This window comes from Trichechus manatus, unplaced genomic scaffold (genome assembly GCF_000243295.1).
Source record: "Trichechus manatus latirostris isolate Lorelei unplaced genomic scaffold, TriManLat1.0 scaffold00191, whole genome shotgun sequence".
NCBI lineage: Eukaryota > Metazoa > Chordata > Mammalia > Sirenia > Trichechidae > Trichechus > Trichechus manatus.
Window position 1 is genome coordinate 3,643,201 of NW_004444127.1, and position 20,142 is coordinate 3,663,342.

The 20,142-nt window shown below is 40.3% G+C and overlaps 1 protein-coding gene across 2 annotated transcripts; it reads right to left on the bottom strand.

Moving 5' to 3' along the window:
* Positions 1 to 349: 349 nt before the first annotated feature.
* MTCH2 (mitochondrial carrier 2) lies at positions 350 to 17,671 on the bottom strand. 2 transcript variants are annotated; one of them, XM_004387717.1, is made up of 13 exons: positions 17,458 to 17,671; positions 14,709 to 14,793; positions 14,238 to 14,344; positions 10,371 to 10,397; positions 10,114 to 10,176; positions 8,719 to 8,776; positions 8,416 to 8,467; positions 7,927 to 7,986; positions 6,759 to 6,852; positions 5,761 to 5,808; positions 4,966 to 5,033; positions 3,701 to 3,776; positions 1,567 to 1,774 (listed from the first exon to the last, which is right to left on the bottom strand). In XM_004387717.1, exons 1-13 carry the CDS (start codon positions 17,542 to 17,544, stop codon positions 1,688 to 1,690), a joined length of 912 nt encoding a protein of 303 aa, XP_004387774.1. In that variant the 5' UTR covers positions 17,545 to 17,671; the 3' UTR covers positions 1,567 to 1,687. The 2 variants fall into 2 exon arrangements, with proteins under 2 accessions (XP_023597599.1, XP_004387774.1); XM_023741831.1 differs by lacking the exons at positions 14,238 to 14,344; positions 14,709 to 14,793; positions 17,458 to 17,671 and having other exon boundaries at positions 350 to 1,774; positions 8,719 to 8,829; positions 10,371 to 10,394.
* Positions 17,672 to 20,142: the final 2,471 nt, after the last annotated feature.

Genomic DNA, 20,142 nt, shown 5'->3' on the forward strand with positions numbered 1-20,142 from the left:
TGTTAACAGCCTATAATTAAATTTTATGGAGGACCATAGGTATTGGGCCCCTATTGGATCTAAAGCTTGGATGCAGTAAGATTAAAACAACACATGCTATTGAATGTTACTTCCATGAAATATAGTGTAACAACTTAGAAAAAATGACTGGACTAGTACTTTGAGCAATTCCAGGCCTTGGTGAATTTCTCAGCAGCTCAACTAACATGGAGAAAAACCAATACCTGGGTGCCCCCTGGTGGTAGACTGGTTATTACAGTCGGACATGCTTCTCAACTAGGGATAGGCAGGCGTGTGTGTGCGCGCATGTGTGCATGTGCGTGTGTGTACAGAAGCCACAGCATAAACATGGCACATTTTCCTAGATCATCTTTACTTGAAGATTTTTTTGGGAAAAAAAGTTGGTAATGCAAAACATTTTTATATTAAAACAAATGCAGATAATATTGAATAGTATATAAAATTTACTTTGTGAGACAAAGTAAGAGACATCAAAGACATTTCAAGCTGAGCTACTGGAGCTTCAGGCTGCATTCCTGAACCCAGGGGGAGGGAAGAGACCCCTGCATGCTCACTCCCCCAATATTATGGGTGCTGCTGCTCTGAGAAGTCTGACAAGCAGCAAATTAAGCACTTACTCATTTGTCAATGTCCCAGGGGATTATTTAAATAAGTAAAACCACCTTTTCTCATTTTACAGGATTTGAACCTCCTTTTAAAAAGGCCTGAGTAAATAACAGCTTTATGCATGAGGTGAATTTTATTTCCTCCTACAGTGATTTCTTCCTCCCGTAAAGGCCTGCTAACATGTTCAGGGTATGACATGCGAGGTGGTCCATAGCCTAATGACCCTGTGGACGTCAGTCTGCATTACCAGATAGGAGCTTAACAAAAACTTTCCAAGGGTGTCATTAGGATGAAAAACAAACTACTCGCCTTCTGCAACAACAACAAAAAGAAAACAAAAATAAAAAGCTAAAGAAAAAAATTATACACAATTAGAACTGTGTAATGGTGTTAATTCAGGGACTGGCAAAGACACAGCTCTTAAGAGAAGAGGGGTAGTACTGCAGCACTTGCTTTTCTTATTTTACGTGAAAACAAGAATTTCTTTTGAAAAAAAAATCATTACACTTTTCTTTCTAAATCTTGCACATTCTCTGTCATTGTCCTTTCTTAAAGTATGAGAGACAGGTAATCAAACGGGAACATCTAATGGGACGCAGACTCTGTGGAAGCTGTCGACTCTTTCTAGGGTCTGCCCACGAGAAGGTAATTCATAACCTCTTATGTCGCTGGCCTTACTGATTTTCTTAGGTTTTACAGAATTATTTCTATTTCTTCTTGGGATTCTACTCTTCATTTTACAAAATCTTAAATCGAGACTAAAATCACATGCCAGCCTGGCCTGTACTGCTTAGAGAAATGAAACTTTTTTTTTCTGTTCAAGTGAAATAAGAGTCTGAAGCAAAAAGGTCACACTTCAGAATAACTACAGGGGGGAATCTCAGTGGCAAATTCTGTGCGTGGGAAAAAGAACAAAAAAGGCAGACACCAAACACCTCCATTTTCCCAAGATTAAATGATTATTAAAAAAAGCACGCCACACTGTATAGAAATCAACATTCTCTCCCATAATTCTGTGCATCTGGGACTATAGAAATGTCACTGTCCCTGCCCCACATCTTCAAATTAACATTCTCAGGTCACAACAATAAGTCTTCCCAAAGGGGACCTTCCGGAAAAACAAGCTATTTCCTCGGCTCATATTTCCCTGGAAAAAAAATAAACACAAAGTATAGCGTGAAGAAGAGGTCAGCCAATCCAAATTAGCAGAGTGAGATTCAACTGGACATGTTTCTGGGAGACACAACTAAAATGATCAGGACAAAACTGAGGCCAGCATCACAGAGTAGGAATTTGTATTCTCTGACTCAGGCCGAGCTCTTCTGGCACTAACAAACTACAATTCTGCCTCACAGATAAGGCAAGAACTTCTTACTTAAGACAGAATGTTCAGTCTGGACTGTGGCTCTGCCACTTGCTACCTGGGTTACCAAGTGAGTCAATATATGTACAGTGCTCAGGACAGGGCCTAACGCTTGGTAAGGTAAGAGCTAGCTTTTATTTATTTTTTAATGAAATGGCCAGGTCTTGAAGAGGTACTTATAAAAATCTTACAAATAAAATGGTAAGGTGAGCTTAACTGAGTTGACTCTGAAGTCAGACAGCTCTCCCAAATAGACTGTGTGACCTTGGGTTACATACTTGGAATTATTTTAACTGCTCTAAGTTACAGTTTCTGCATATGGGGAATGGGGATGATAAATAATGGTACCTATCCTCATTTGGTTGTTTGAGGATTACATGAGCTGATACATAGACAGCTCTTAGCATGATACCTGACATGTACTAAATGGCCAATCAAGATGTGCTGCTATCTCAAGCACTTATAGGACCAACTGTTCCCTAGGGGTGGTGTACTAATACTCTAATAGAAAGTAGGGAAAGAAAGGCCATTTTTCCCTTTAAATGAGGATCACAACAGGAGCTTATCTAATACAGGGTATGAAACTCAGAATGAAACCCACAGCGCTCATGTCAGGACCGTACTGAAATCATCCAAGTGTTCTAGCTTGGATTCGCAGCAGGCCTGCTGGGCATACACGCTGAGCAGAAGCAGCCGCAGCGGCACTTAGGCCTCTTCATTCACAGTTCAGGCTGGTGAAGCCTGGGCTCTGTGAACAAAGGCCTTTCTCATATGCATTACTAGTGCTGTAAAATAATGTAACAAAGAGCTTTTTCATACTTTCCTCTGCAATCCTTTAGAAAGTGCTTCCCACTCAAAAACAGCTTTAAAACTGATGGCTATTTTAAGTGATGTCATGCTAAATTTAGCTCACAGCCCATCCATTATTCTAGCTCTAATAAAGCTTTACCTAGACTGATCAAGACCTTCTGGTTGCAGATGACATACCCCATAGCAATAACAAATACAACAAAACCTGTGAGAGCCAGAATTCGACAGGACTGCCTTGTTTTTCCGGGTCTCGCAAGTTTTCCACCTTTGGCAGGGTGCAGTCTTACCATTTTTCTATTGCTCTCTATTAGTGGAAAATATTCGCGCTTTCCTTCTTTGACAGGTTTCCACCTTACCCAGGTTCCGGCTTTCGCAGGTTTTACTGCAATAAATTGGAGTCTGGACAAAATCATCCACTAACAATAGCCTACAACTAAGAGACCAGCTCTACCAATACCACTGTGACAAATACTTTGTCATAAACAAACAACTTATTTCTCACTTTCCTCATCTATATTGTATGGAAACACTTGAATACACATAAGGAAATTCTGAGGAGTTAAAAAAAAAAAAAGCAGAGGTTGGAAAAAAAGACAGTCTGAAATCAAGACCATCATTTTAACACCCAGGACAAGTCTGCCTGGACCCTATTTGCAACCTGAATGTGATGGCTCAAACAGCTTCTAGATCACATCTAGGGGTTCTTACTTTATTACCCCTGCTGCTGATTTCTAAACATCACATTGTATTATTATGCCAGAGAGATATATATGAGACACCGTAAAGGGTACAGGTATTGGCAGCTAAAGGCTGAGCCACAAAAATTAACCTAGGATTCCAGTGACAGTATTTAAGAAAACAAAGAAAAACAAACCCAGACAAAACAAGAGAGAAAAATACCTCTTTCTGTAGTACGCACCAACAGTCTACCCAAGAAGTATATACTGGGGAGTAAGGAGGGGATCCACCAGCAAGGCTGAAATAGGAGAAAAGATTAGTGACTCAACACATTCACTCAAGAGTTTGAGAAAAAGTTGTCAAAATATTCTGCTACCTAGAAGGCTCCCTGAGAAGCAATTTTAGCTCTAATGAAACAAATTATACTAGAGCAGAGGAAAGATTGAGCATCACAAAAGGATTCCCCCCCACATAGTCAGGTTTCAAATCAACAAACAGAAACTTCAATCTCTTATGTATTTTCTAAAGTGGACAAATGAAACTCTAGGACAAAGTAATTATAGGATTAAAGAACAGACAAAAGGGTTTAAAAACTAACTCGTATTCACAAAAAACCTAAAGACGACAATGTATCTAAACAGAAGTGACTCTTACTCAGGTACAAGCCATAAATCACTTCCTCTCTAAAAACTGTGAGGAGTAATAATAATCTAACTCATCCTTCAAGTAGGTGCTAGGCTAATACGTGGCAGCTGCTCTATAAATCACAAATAGAATGTAATGTGATAGTGCAACTCTGCTCCCCAGCTATCTATTTGATACCCTGCTTGAAAACGATGACATGTCTAATGGCATACTGTGGCAGCGACCGCACTAGAACAGAGTTTTGAATTGTATCAAGAGGCAAAACTTCTATTCCACTTGGTAGGGTCACTTGGCATCTAGCAGATGGAAATTAGTGAAGCCCACCACCACTCACCCTTCCCAGCGAATACAATGAAAGGCTAACAAACTTCCCATAAACCAAATTTCTTGCTTCTCTTTCTTTAAAACTCCATTTCTCCAGGAAACCCTCTAGGAATAACAGGTATAGGTTGTCACTGAATCCCTAACATAGTTATTGTAGCTTTCATAAAAGAGAGGTAAAGATTTTTTTAAAAAAGGAAAGATGTGAAAGTAGAGTATTTCGCTAATTATTTTGCCTTTTTGAGGATAGGACCTATACTATTGGCAAGTGCATACTATCTATGAGTACTTGAGAAATATTATTTATTTATGCCCTTCTCTAATCCAAGAAAGGATCTGAGGTGGCTGCTTCTAAATATAAACTGACGTGACTGCTGCATGCAGCATACAGAGAAAAAAAACTGGGAAATCTAGTAGTGGCATCTACTGCACTTTTCTCCCCCCAAACTTCTACCAGGACGGCTCTGTCTGTCAGGCATTTAGGCAGCCAACCACCAGGAGAAAAAACACAAGGCACTTACCCACAGTTGTTGACGGCCATAAGATTGGACACAAGCACAAAAGGATAAGTCAACATACTGGCAAAAAACTGTCAAGTGATAAAAAAAAAAAAAAGACAGGTAAGTTATTAGAGAATTCTAGTTTTATTTACTCCATTCTTCCCCCTCTCTTAAAGGCCTAGAGCTGCATGCCACTGTGGTCAGACACTCCAACACTGGTTTGCTCTCTCAGTGTCCCAGGAAAGGCTAAATTACACATTTTTGAGCTTGGAGATGCTTCTTTCTCTTAACATACCAGCACAGTCAACATTCCAGCAAAAGGCCAGAAGACGTCTCTTATCCTATGACTGAGTCTTCATTCAAATAAAACTGAACTATATTATTTTGGAGAAAAAGTAAACACAACTAAATACAATGAAGCATTTCAAAACACCCCTGAAGAAAATAAAAAAATTCGAGCCTCTTTCAAAAGATGATGGAAACTACTTTAAAACTCAACTATTCAAAGACTCCATCTTTATGGTGAAGACTCGTTATTTAGGGTGAAGTTTTCTTGTGTAGGACACAGTACCCCCTTTGAAAGCAAAAAGCACCAAACCACGTGAGCTGTTATTACTGTGACTCAGTAGTGAAATGAGGAACTCGGGGCCATTGCTACCTCTGACAAACATAAACAAATTTTAGGCAGACTTTCCATCAAGACATCTGGTTACTTTAAAGCACTGATGACACAGGCCAAATTAATAATAGCAAAAAAAAAAAAAAACAACAACCCACAACTATTCCTAGAAAGTTAAGAGGATTAAGAAAACTCACTCCTGTGACAGCTTGGGAATAACTCTTCATTTCGCTCATTGTAGAAACCTATAATAGGCAGAAGGCATTTATGAGAATAAGTGAAAACAAACTGATGTTAACAGTTAGTTGTCCCCAACCATATCAATATATTCTATACCTAAAGTATCAGTCTGACAGCTTTAAAATGAATTTTGATGACAAAAACATAAAATATGAATGATAAGCAGAAAAAGGCAGCGGTCAAAATCATCACCTTGATTCAACATTAACAAATTCATATTAGGCTAAGATAGTTTAAGACCAAATGTAGTAATCTCAGGATTTCAAAAACAAAAAAAAGTAAAATTGTAACCTTTTCCCATGTCCTAGAAATACAGTCCCTGGAAAACTATTTACAGTATATTTACAGTATACAGGACAATTCACTACCTATATATCTAGCTTGGATCCAGATACCGTGGAGATCAGTCTCTATACTCAAGAAGCGCACATGGATTTAGACACACTACTTGGTGTGTTCTATTTTCCACCACGCTATGGGGCTGCCTGTGCACAAACAGGCCCTGTAACTGCGGAGGCAGGGGAAACATCACTTTTAGGAAAGGCTGATTCTCAAAACCTCCCAGGCTGAGGTTTCTAGAAAACCCAATACAGGAGTCCCCCATCACACCCCAGGTTAGATGAAAACCCCTAGATACACCATAAAACTGTTTCTCTGCTAGATACTATCCTCCAAAATTAGAAACCAATAAAGAAGTGATCTCCTTGCAGCACGGTGGCAGGGCTAGATCTCTCAGGCTTACCCTGCACACCCCAGGTAGGGACTTTTTAGGTGCGCATCTCTACAGTAAACAATATGGATCATTCCATTAGCCTTTGAAAACTCAACTGATGATTTTTAGCCATATAATGTGCATCTGGAGCGTAGCAGACTGTCATCTTACTTTGAAGCTAACCCAGCTGCCAGCTGAATACAATAAAGTCAGCGCCAGTACAGCTGATCAGGTCACACCTACCCCACTGTCCAGTGCATAGGTATTGACGAGGTAGGCCAGTGAATTACAGAGCCACAAGGAAATGATGTCCCCTAGGAGGCGAGGAATAAGACCCCTACACGAAGAAACAATAAAAATAAGAACCAAGAAATGTGATCAGTAAAAAGATAACTCGCTCAGTATAAACACTTCTCAAAGAATTAGATCATGAAACGTTGTAGAGAACTGAAAAGACACTGGGTGCCAGAACCTGGCCCTCTTATCTAGTTCGTTCTAGTTACGATAGCTGCACCTGAGGCTCATCTCTGACTTTTGTTCCCATTTTTAAAATGCAGGTCAGCTCTCTCCCTCTGAACTATGGCCAATGGTTCACCTTACTATTAGTAACTATAAGTAAGCAGGCCAAAAATTTGCCAGGTACTTTGGAGATGGGACTTAAATATGGTTTTTGCTAAACTACTTGATATTCAAATCTGGCAGGGCAAAAGATGAGAACAATTACAAAATGAGAATAGTCCAAACACAGAAATAGCTGAGAGACATCAAAGGACACTATCCCAGACTGAAGACCAGGGCTCATGTGCCAACACTGTCATTTATCAGCTATGTGACCAGCTGCAAGTGAACTTCGTGAGTGTCAGTATTTTTTTAATTTGTAAGATGAGACTAATAATAGCTGTCCTACCGATCTCACAGACTATCTATGATACTCAAATAAAATCAAGTATGTGGGAACACTCTGAACATTTTGAAGGCCCCATTTAGTTAATAATACAAAGTTTCTGCTGTTAATCGAAGAATAAGGATATTAGTCTAAGTTCTTTCAAAGTAAATTCAAGGGAAGTTTATATAACCGTGCAAGAACTTTTCTCTCAGGATAAAGAAAATACATGTTAAATGATTTTTCCATTTTTTAAAAATTAATTTTCCTCATTTTCTTAACTGTATGTAATTGGGAAGGGAGTGAATTTATTTGCTAAAAAAACACATAAACCACTCATTTCATATGCTTTAAATGTCCAGAAGCAAAGGTTTGGGATCTTTAGAACAAGAGAATTTAAATCAAAATGGTTGTTAATACAACAGTATATTTTCCCCCAAGAACTAAACAAAGATTCACTGCCCTTATTCTTATTAAAATTTTCTACTCACACAAAAATCACATACATACAAGTCAATGTTTACTCACGCAAAAAATCCTAGGATGCCCTCTTCTCGATAGATGGTTACTATGGAATCACAAAGTCCACTAAGTACAGAGGAAGGAAAGGTAAAATTCATGAAAATTATTTTGGAGATATGAAAAAAATAATTTCAATAATCACTTTTGACATCAAATGTATATCCACCGCCCTTACTTTTCTAGCACCCCTTCACTCTGCAAAGAGAGTTGAATCTGAGATAGAAATTAAGTTATTAGGACGTAAGGGTACAGTTGCCTGGAGTCAGGGTGACTCTTGGCTTCAGTGTCTCTGCAGCTTACTTTGAGATGCTGGGTAGGCTCCTAAACCCACCCAAGCCCATTTTCTCCTATTTTACTGTATTTTTTGTAAGGATTCAAATGATTTAGGATATATGAATTTATTCTGTAAACTCTAAGGCATTGTACAAATGCAAAGTAGTATTCTATTAGTTTGGCTTCAACAGATCTTGAATACTTGAAAACAAAAACACTTACCAATATTTGGTTTCTCTGCCAATGAATTGTACCATCGATCTCAAAGCGATCACTGCAAAACACAGAGAAAGATTTTTAAAACTACGCTGACATACATTTTGATAGCTCTGAAAAAAAAGCTGTTTGCACCTAAAGACATTTTGTTATCCGGATAAACTGAATAAAAGCAAAGCCAAGCAAGCAAACAAAAAACACACAGGAAAGGCACTTCAGTGAATTCCCATGCCAACCTAAGAGGTCAAGAGAGATCAAGTCATAAGAGAGAGACAGAAATCAGACTGCAAGCATCAACTGCAGACATACCTTGGAAGGGATGCGTGACGAGGGTGGCAGCAGAACGAGCCATCATCTCTCGTGTTGTCTAGAAACAATCAACACATACTTCTGAAATCTAAAGAACTGACACTGCAATTCCTGTGAGAAGGAATGTGGGTTGGTATTGTAGCATATAATAAGAAAGTGAGTTACAGGGCACTCCTGCCCTGGAGTCAGGAAGAGCAGTTTCAAGGGGATACAATATAATACACAATAATACCTTTCACTGGTGGATTTCACCATTCTGTTATAGTTACTTCTCAAAATATCTCTGCAAGGCAGGTTCTATTATTTTCTCAATTTCACAGATAAGAAAAACAAAAAGCAAAGGAACAGGGAGGGTCACCAGCAAATCATCAGAGAGCTGGAATAGAACCATGAGGCCTGTGTTTAGAGTATTAAGTTGCTAGACAAGTATCAGGCTCTATTTACTCTGTACCAACATCTTAGGGAAAAGAGAGCAACTCTGATTTGTTTGCGACCATAATTCTACAACTGTGCCTTATCTTTGAGCTGCTGTATTTATCCTAGTTTATCTATCTAGTCCAGCACTCTGTAAGGAGATAGTAGAGAAAATTAAATGACAATACTTGGAGCTGGATCCTGGGGTTCTAGGTGTCATTTATTTTTGCATTTAAATATGTTTGTCAGTTAGGAGACTTCCCCCACTAATCAAATGGTAGTTCTGAAAACACCCTGTGGGGCTAACTGAAGTTAAGAAAATGTAAAATGCGTATTACTACATGCATCCCTACTTTTAAACAAACTCACTTCATGAAAATTTCAGAAAACAAAGCTGATTCATCTTATGTATCAGATCTTTGGTAATGTTTGAACTATCTGTTTTTTAAAAGGCAGCAATTGTGACCTCATTAGAGACAAACAGACAACATAAAGACAGAGAAAAAGAGCAGTTCTCAAAGTCAGGCATGAAGAAACTCCAATGGCAGAAGACAGGGTGGGAAATAGGTGAAGAGGAACACTCCAAAGCGAGGTTCATTCATACAGATAAAAACATTTCTGGATACGTAATATCTAACATACAATGGGCCTGGCCAAGCTCTTAACACTTTTGAGCCAGAGGTTTTCAACTCTGTTAGACGACTTCAGTAGAAACCTTTTCAATTTTAAAGAAAAAATGACTAGGCAAAATGAGTTTCCTTTTCGGTTACCCTTTCTGAAAGGCATCTCTCTCAAAGAGCGAGCATGGCTTCTCCCTCTTTTCATGTCACATGTGCAGTAAAGCCCACACTAAGGTCAAAGTTTAATTTCATTTGGGAACCGACACTGAGCACACAGGTCTGATACTCCTGATTCCACAACCGCCACACTGCATACTATCTGACTTAGGGGAAAAAGTGTTGGATGGAATCCATCTCTTACCTCCTTGATAACTCGGTCAAAGGAAGATGAGACATCTTTCTGTACATTTCCAGGTCCTAACTCCTGGAAATCCAAATCAAAGAAAACAGAGATCCTGATGGTTTTAATGAGAACTATTAAAGTGGTGGCCACCCCATGTGCCAGTATTCACTGAGATTAAATGGAAACTGACTGCATGGCCCCACTCCTAAAGAGGACCAAATAGCAGTAACTTGCAAGTGGAAAGGGGCCCACACATAGAATCAGCTCCAACATACCTCAGGCTTCTCAGAGTCCTGGTAATGCTACAATAAAAGGGGAAAGAGAAGAAAGGATGATTAGGGTTATTACAGTGCCATGTGAAAGAGGACATAAAATGAAAACTCTATCGGTGGGAAATAAAATAGCTGGAAAAAAAAATTTTTTTTTTTTTTTTGCCATAAATCTCCAATTAACTTCTACTTCTCATTAATCAACTCTAAAGATGGCCTTGTTGCTAAGTTTAAAATATTGGTCAGCTAGAGGAATAATCAAACACACATGAAACCTCTTACTTAAAAACAGAAAAAGGAAAACAAAACAACAGCAAAAAAAAACACCATGTGTTTCTTAGTTCCAGTAGATACACGAGACTAAATGGGCAGCTCCTGTCCAGAGGTGAGACGAGAAGGCAGAAAGGGATAGGAGCTAGTGGAATGGACACAGGAAATCCGGGGTAGAAAGGAGGAATGTGTGGTCACATTGTAGGGATAGCAACTAGGGTCACATAACAATGCATGTATAAATGTTTGTATTAGAAACTAACTTGAGCTGTAAACTTTCACCTAAAGCACAAAGAAAAATCACAGTATTATTTACTAAACATACGGGTTTAACAGAAAATGAGCTGGCAAAAACACAGCCCAGGTTCCTACTCTTCTCATTGAAAACATCAGACCAATACCAAATTAGGGCAAGATTCTTGTCTTCATTGTACAGAAGAGCAGAGAACTGGTGCTAAGTCTGAATAGCTGAAATTGCCTCACTTTTCTTTTCGTATTATTTGACTGTTTCTAAAACAAGCAAGGGGCAGGGGGGAACTTTTAGAGAACATGAACACAGCCAGAGCCCAGACCATACTGGAAGAGGAAATATTTGTGGAATATTTTAGAATTAGTGGGCTAGGTGAAATGAAAAGAAATCAGACAATCAAGTTCCTTATAACAATCGGTTTTATTACCTTCTAGTCATTCCACATTAAAAAATCAGACAACACTTTTGTAAAAAGAATTATGTTTTTAAAAAAAAATCACAGCCAAGCGAACAAATGTAAAGATTAAGCAAAGTGATGTCTTTTGGCCAAACTCCAGGTCCTTTGCTAGAATTAATTTTATAGTTTCCAGATCTCTTTAAAAATTGTTGGTCATTTTCAGTCTGTGCTTTTTACCCCATCAACAGAAATTATCTACCTCTCTCTTCTATGTTATTCCGAACAGATTTAATTGAACTCGTGTTCAGATATACAGAACTCTTGTAAAGATTAACAGTTTCCTCAAGCCTGAATAGGTCTTTCTTCTTGGTTGTAGAAGCGGCTGCTGATACTAACTGTAGTACCAACCCTCTGTTATATTTCATTTGGCTACATCTGAAACACAAATTCAGAGCGCCTGTTTACCTCAAGTTTGCCTTATTTTTCCTTTACATAAGGGAACTTGGTCTCAAGCAGTAATTTCATTTGTCCTCTAAATCTATACACAAAGCTCTCTGAGTAGATGACAACTGCCTTTCCACGTGTAAACCTCACTTAGGTAATGGTAATGTACTTTCATTGAGCCCAGAGAAGGGTGGGGCTGAAAAAGAAAAAGCAGTTATCAACCCACCAAAAACAATGGCCCATTAAGAAGCCATCACTCTGACTCACGGCCACCTGGAAGGGTGCATCTAGATTCAGTCCACAGGCATGATAAAAAGAATAAAAACTCAAACCCATTGCCGTCGAGTCGATTCCAACTCACAGCAACCCTACAGGACAGAGCAGAACTGCCCAACAGGGTTTCCAAAGAGTGGCTGGTGGATTCGAAGTGCTGACCTTTCAGTTAGCAGCTGAACTGTTAACCACTGGGCCACCAGGGAATAGGTATAAAGAATAACACAAGGACTGAAGGATGAAACAGGCTCCATGTGAGGAACTGACTAAAACTAACCTACACAAATCAATGAAAGCTGAAGAGCATTTAAAAGAAATCAAACAATGTGCTGTATTGGGCAAATCTGCTACAAAAGACCTCTTTAAAGTGTTAAAAAGCAAAGATGTCATCTTGAAGACTAAGGTGCGCCTGACCCAAGCCATAATGTTTTCAATCGCCTCATATGCATGGGAAAGCTGGACAATGAATAAGGAAGACAGAAGAAGCATTGATGCCTTTTAAGTATGGTGTTGGTGAAAAATATTGAATATACTACAGACTGCCAAAAGAATGAACAAATCTGTCTTGAAAGAAGTACAGTCAGAATGCTCCTTAGAAGCAAGGATGGTGTCCATATTTTGGACATGTTATCAGTAGGGATCAGTCCCTGGAGGACATCATGCTTGGTAAAGTAGAGGGTCAGCGAAAAAGAGGAAGACCTTCGATGAGATGGATTGACACAGTGGCTCCAACAATGGGCTCAAGCATAACAATGATTGCGGATGGCACAGGACTGGGCAGCGTTTAGTTCTATTGTACATAGGGTCGCTACGAGTCAGAACCTACTTGACAGCACCTAACAACAAGCCAATTAGATGATGAAACTGTTTAACAAAATCGTGATTTCCTCATTAGATGATAAAATATTATTACTGAGGAAAATATTAAAGCCTAAAAAAGTACAATGAAGATTGTACAGAGTACTATTTAAATGAGCAGTTTGTATTTTTCACATCTGATATATGGTAAATGTTAAAAGTATAATTTGTTAGCATACACTGCTACATTTTTTGAGTTATAACACAGAGGATAACAGCCTTTGGTGCCACTAGGGGACAGAATAATGAACTAGAAAACCCATTAGTCATATTCTCAACCACACTCATGCTAAACAACCTTCCCTGGACTGTTCTAAATGGTACAGAATTCTTATCCGTAACACCTTTCTAATATAGCAAAGGGCAATTCTGTGTGCAGAACCACTTCCCAAATACTAAGACTGCCTTAAGGGTTAATTCAATAGACCTACACTGTAACAGGTGCAACTGAGAAACCAGTACAATCAAAATTATAATTCAAGCTTTAGCATATGAAGTAAAAAGAAGCCAGAGAAACAAAAGGATCACTAAGAAAGAAACAAATGTAACTAAAACATTCTATGAAACATCTCAAACATACAGAAAAATTCAGAAAATAATTTACCTATGTATCCACCAACACTAAACAGATGTTAATATTTTGCCCTTTTTGCTTAAGATCTCTTGCCTTCTTAAAATAAAACACACAGATATAGCTGAATAGCTGAAGTCTCACCTCAGGCCTTTCCCTTCCCTAAAAGTCACCCCTATCCTGCAGTTGATACATACTTTGGTAATGGTTTTTTTTTAACTTTAAAATTTACAGAATGTAACACACATACAGAATAGTGTACAAAATACAAATGCACAGTATAATAAATAATTAAAAGACAAATATTCATAACAGCCTTGTCCTAGGTTAAGAAAATTCACTGATATTACCCCAGTCCCCCATCCAGGGTCCCTCTCTCTCCCTTGTAAATAACCACTATCCTGACTTTTATGTTTACTTTGCTAAGTTTTTAACAGAAAACATTTCACTAGGGTAACACTTCAAATAACAAGAAAATAACTGCAGGGGAAAAAAAGTACATTTTAGTGCGCTTCCTTCCTCCTTCAAAGAAATAAACTGAGCATACAGGAGACCAAATAAGCCAATGTATTTAATTTCTGCTCAGAATACCTGGTTCAAAGGAAGGTTAAACAGTTCAAAATCAACTACTTCAATCTGCAAGAATGCTCCTGCTTCCAGGAAAGAACTAAGAACAGGCATTTCAAGAGAAAGTTTTTCAAGGGGAAGAATGGCCAAAGTTATAAATATATCATCGAATTGCTTGATTAGTTGAACAAACTGTACATAAAAGGTCATTCAAATCTCTAGGAAGACTGATTTTCCACTCACCTGCAAAACTTTACCATGGACCACAGTTCCAAGGATTCCTGAACACAGTCGTGGAGTTAAGCCTGTGAACAACCCTCGCTTCCCATCGATGCTCGCAATGTGTTGCGCTAAGAACACAAGTCAGAGATTTAAATTCTAGTTGGAAGAAATGATTCCACAGACATTTCAAGGAAACATGCTTTCTTTGCCATCTTAAGAATTCTAGTTTTTTTTTTTTTTTTTGCAGGGGGGGTATCTTGTCTATCTTGGAGCCCTGGTTGTGCAGTGCTTAAGAGCTCAGCTGCTAACAGCTGCTAACCAAAGGGTAGGCAGTTGGAATCCACGAACTGCTCCTTGTAAACCCTATGCGGCAGTTCTACTCTATCCTATGGGGTCGCTATGAGTCCGAATCGACTCGATGGCATCAAGTATTTTTTTTGTCTGTCACAGTCCTCAATGTCATCAAATTCCAAATAAATCAAAGACACTTACCATAACAAAAGAGACCAGGAAGCTGACATACTTGCCGCCCAAAAATATTTCGTCCTATTGTTGGAGGAAGAGGCTCATATCCCACCTTTAAAAACAAGGAAATATATCAATAGTAAGCAGTACTCCCAGAGCCCTGGTGGTGCAGTGGTTAAGAGCTTGGCTGCTAACTAAAAGGTTGGCAGTTTGAATCCACCAGGTGCTCCTTGGAAACCCTATGGGGCAGTTCTACTCTGTCCTATAGGGTTGCTCTGAGTTGGAATTGACTCAACGGCTAAGGGCTTTTAAGCAATACTCTCAGGAATGCGTTGGTTGCAAGGGCTTGAATAAAGAACAAAATCAGGGTTATCATTTTAACACAAGTAAAAACGCAGTGGATGTTTTCCAAGGCGATGATGAGAGTCATCCTTGTCAGTTTTTTATTTTATCAAATGATAAGACTGGATTCAATAAACTCCAATCTTCCTTTCGGTTCAAATTCGATGAAGTGAAACATGCAGCTGAAATAGACTAATATCAAACTGTGAACAGAATAAAGGAACTTTTGTGTTAGGAAAGCTACAGTTTACTGAGGAGGCTCAAAAATATTTTTTAAAGAAAATCTAGGGCATTTTAAAATTTTAGACAAAATGAGAAGACATCCTCTAAGCTATCCTCAAATATCAACTGCATATTTGGCTAGCAAGACAAAACACTCAGAGCCAAAAGCAGATACAGCTGAATAATTCATTTGTGAAATAATTACAAGCTAAGTTCATGTCATGGAGTTGGCAAAGAATACTGAATACATCATAGACTGCCAGAAGAATGAATAAATCTGTCTTGGAAGAAGTCAGCCAGAATGCTCCTTAGAAGCAAGGAAGGCGAGACTTTGTCTCATGTACTTTGGACATGTTATCAGGAGGGCCAATATCTCTGGAGAAGGACATCACACTTGGTAAAGTAGAGAATCAGCGAGAAAGAGGAAGACCCTCAACAAAATGGACTGACAGTGGCTGCAGCAATGGGCTCAAACATAGCAACGATTGTGAGGATGGCACAGGACTCACTGGGTTGTGTTTTGTTCTGTTGTACATAGCGTCTCTATGAGTCAGAATCGACTCGATGACACCTAACAATGCAACAATGTGAGTTCATGTTAAACAGACAGACTATTGCTAGCAATTAATGAAGGTCATTTTAGAGTTCATGGTTATCATTTTATTTCTACAATATATTCAGGATTTTTAATGCCAAAGGGGTAGTTGAGAGAACGGTGCTGTCGGACACGGTTCTGACTCTATTGCTGTGATTTTTAACTTGTTCAATTAACTTGTCTAAGCTGCCTGAAAGTGCTGTGCAACTATTTTTGAAAATGAGTACTGGGGAATTTCACCAAAACCTCTGAGAAATTTGGCAACATGTAGATGTTGTGAAATCAGGATTAGGGATATTCAGATTTTGAGAAGAACTCTGTCACTATAAAATCGTGGCTCCAGGAGAAGCACTGGCATCATACCAGATGTCCTGCAAAATGCTGTTGTCAGATGCTACCTAGCCCCAAATGTGCCAATTCTCTGTTTTAGACGTCATACATACTACATTTCAGTCAAAGTCTGAGTGCTGTACTCAATTTATTTTACAACAGCCTTTTACATATGGAATCTGACTCCACAAAGGTCAACTCAGCAACAAAATAATTTGGATTAAAATCAACTCAAGAATATGTGACCCTCCCTAATATCTTGTCAATTTTTGACAGAAAGGTGGACTGTGAGGTCCTTGAGGACAAGTGTTCCAAGAAAACTGCCCCCTTCCCTGGCACAATGCCTGACATATTTATGCCAACTCTCAATAAAGTTTTAAAGAGTGAATGACCTGCCCATCATGGAAAAATTTAGAAAAGCAACTGAAAATACTATCTGGCAGTCTATCATCAGCGAAAACCTGACCTACTTGCCTGTGAATATGAAACATCATCTAAGAACTATTTTACAGTATATTAGAAACTAACACCTATGCTTAAGCTTGCTAAGATTCTTTCGGCTGAACTGATTTCCAGCTCAGACAAATATGATTTTCACTGTCATGAGCCACATGGGTGGTTGCTTGAGAGCGTTCAATGGATTCTTCCGAAATGTGTCTCAGCAACCACTTCATTATCACTTCTGAATGAGCTCCTTGTGTTGATCTGGGTTTTTGGTGCTAAAATCTCAGAACAGAATAGCAGTAGTAAAAGCAGAAAAAAAAAAAAAAAAAAACCATCCCCGAAAACAAGGAAGGGGTGATAAAATGTTGGCTCTATGGGCTTGAACTTCCCCTTGAATTTAAAATGTCTTCAGCTGAATATTCTGTGTCCTGCGTTTAGGAATTTTTTTTTTTTTGCGAGGGGAGCAGGGGGAGAAGAGGTGAATGCTAATTTCAGAGTGGGCGAGAGTGGAGAATGGCGAAGCCCCCGGTGGCGACCGGCCAGCATCAACATCAGGGAAGAAAAATCAAAGTTCAGAGGAGCCACCGGGCAGAGCAGGGTGGCAGTTAGCTACGGGAGAAGGAGCGGGCCTCACGGCTTGGCGGGAGGAGAGCTCGTGAAGGCCCCCAAGAGGACTTGCGGGACGGTGGACATTGTCCCTCCGGGGAAGGTCGGGGCAGCAGAGAAGGTGCGGCACTTCGGGAGACTGAAGGCCCCGGAAGGCTGGACCCGATCCTCAGACGCCGTAGGCAGCGGCGACCCAACAGGGCGCCGGGCGGGAAAGGGAATGGCGACGACTCATACCTGGATGAGCACCTTCACGTACATGAACGGCTGTGACAGGATGGTGATACCGGAGCCCAGGAGCATATGACTGGCCGCGTCCGCCATGATGGCACCCGCGGACGGATGGACAGACGGACAGAGCCACCAAGCGACCTAGCCCGTCCAGGATCACGTGCCACGGCCCCCGGCTTCACTTGGCCCGCCCCCGGCGCGCGCACACGCACGCACCGGCGCGCGCTAGCCCGCCCAGTCTCCGCCCACCGCCCCGCCCAGAGAAACGGCAGGCGCTCGTGAGCAGGAGCGGTGATCGGGGCGGGGCTCACGGGCGAGCTGCACATGCGCAGTATAGTGGGATCTGCGCCTTCCGCTAGGAAAGGCAATTTCTCTTGCGCATGCTTAGACCGGAAGCGTCTGGAAGGAGAATGGGCGTGTCAGCGGGGTTTGAGTGACCCTGACCGCAGAGGCAAGGTCAGAGGAATAAAAAGAATTTTAAGGGATTCTTCTTTATGCTTCGCCTCTGCCCTTGCCCTTTGGGCGTAATCAACATTAGGTCCAAAGGATATTCAGCGTCAAAGCCTTAACAGCCTAACAGCCAATAAAATCTAGTTACCTCATAACGAACAATGAATCCATCTAAGGGGTTGCCATTCATTCATCCAGTTAATACCGTCTCAGACGCCTTCCCTGACCACTTTTTCTAAATTTACGTATCCCTTACTTACTACCGCCAGCACTGTAGCGCTTTTCACTGTCTGAAATTACTTGTTCTTCCCCCCCAGTAGAATGTAAGTATGTGAGTTTAGGAACGGTGACAGTCTTTCTTCACTTGTATTTTCAGTGACTGGCACATAGTAGGAGCCCTCGTGGTGCAGTGGTTAAGAGACTGGCTGCCACCCAAAAGGTTGGCAGTTCAAATTCACCAAGCTGCTCCTTGGAAACCCTATGGGGCAGTCTACTCAGTCCTATAGTGTCGCTGTGAGTCGGAATTGGCTGGACAACAACAGGTTTGTTTGTTGGCACATGCTAAGTACTCAAAAAAAATTATTGCATAAATGAACAATTCTTGAGTGCCCAGCATGCTAGAGGCTGTTGTTAGTTGCCTTTGAGTGGATTCCAACTCATACTGACCACATGTGACAGTAGAGCTGCCCCATGGGGTTTTCTAGACTGTCATCTCTATGGGAACAGCTCGCCAGGTCTTTCTCCCCTGGAGCCGCTGGGTAGGTTCAAACCACCAACCTTTTGGTTAGCCGAGCGCTTAACCATTTGCTGCACTAGGGCTCCTTGAGGCTAGTACAGGCAAAAATGAAAAAGGTATTGTCTTTGCCCTTCCCTCCCCCGGCTCACATCTTCTATATCAGACAACATTTAGTGAAGTAGAGGGTGGGACAGAGAATGAAATCCTGAGAGAAGACTTGCATTTGGATCCTGGCTCGCTCTTTTTATCCAAATGAGAAGTCATTTTATCCTCTTTGATTTTCAGTTTTTATATCTGAAGCAGAGAATACCAGAAAGATGTTTACTTGTGTCTTATTGACTATGTAAAGGCATTCAACCATGTGGATCATAACAAATTATGGATAACATTGCAAAGAATGGGAATTCCAGAACACTTAATTGTGCTCATGAGGAACCAGTACTTAGACCAAAAAGCAGCCATTTGAACAGAACAAGGGGATACTGCATGGTGGAAAGCCAGGGTTGTATCCTTTCACCATACTTATTCAATCTGTATGCTGAGCAAATAATCCAAGAAGCTGAACTCTGTGAAGAAGAATGGGGCATCAGGATTGGAGGAAGACTTAACAATCTGCAATATGCAGATGACACAACCTTGCTTGCTGAAAGCAAAGAGGACTTGAAGAAAACAAAAATTCTCACAACTGGACCAATAAGAAACATCATGATAAACAGAGAAAAGACTGAAGTTGTAAAGGATTTCATTTTACTTGGATCCATGGAAGCAACAGTCAAGAAATCAAACAACATATTGTATTCGGCAAATGTGCTGCAAAAGACCTCTTTCATGTGTTCAAAAGCAAAGATGTCACTTTGAGGACTAAGGTGCGCCTAAACCAATCCATGGTATTTTCAATTGCCTCATATGCATGAGAGCCCTGGTGGTGGTGCAATGGTTGATAGCTACAGCTGCTAACCAAAGGTCAGTAGTTCGAATCCACCAGCTGCTCCTTGGAAACCCTATCAGGCAGTTCTACTCTGTCCTATAGGGTCGCTATGAGTTGAAATCGATTCGATGGCAACAGGTATACAGGTATATGCATGCGAAAGCTGGACAATGAATAAGGAAGACCAAAGAAGAATTGATGCCTTTGAATTATGGTGTTTGCGAAGAATATTGAATATACCATGGACTGCCAGAAGAACAAACAAATCTGTTTTGGAAGAAGTACAGCCAGAATGCTCCTTAGAGGCAACGATGGTGGGACTTTGTCTCACTTACTTTGGACACAGTCCCTAGAGAAGGGCATCATGCTTGGTGAAGTACAGGGTCAGTGAAAAAGGGGAAGACCCTCAAGAAGATGAATTGACACTGTGGCTGCGACAACAGGCTCATACGTAGTAATGGTTGTGAGGATGGCGCAGGAACAGGCAAGCGTTTTGTTCTGTTGTAGGTAGGGTTGCTATGAGTCGGAACCGACTTCATGGTGCCACCAACAACAATAATCACTACTGTTTACCTCT

Bases quoted from the DNA above. Each gene is read 5' to 3' on its own strand.
- MTCH2 (XM_004387717.1), bottom strand. From the start codon at position 17,544: ATGGCGGACGCGGCCAGTCATATGCTCCTGGGCTCCGGTATCACCATC. The intron at 14,794-17,457 runs GTATGAGTCGTC...TTGTTTTTAAAG, and splicing joins ACGTGAAGGTGCTCATCCAG to GTGGGATATGAGCCTCTTCC. The intron at 10,398-14,237 runs GTGAGTGGAAAA...CTTTTATTGTAG, and splicing joins TCCATGGTAAAGTTTTGCAG to CATTACCAGGACTCTGAGAA.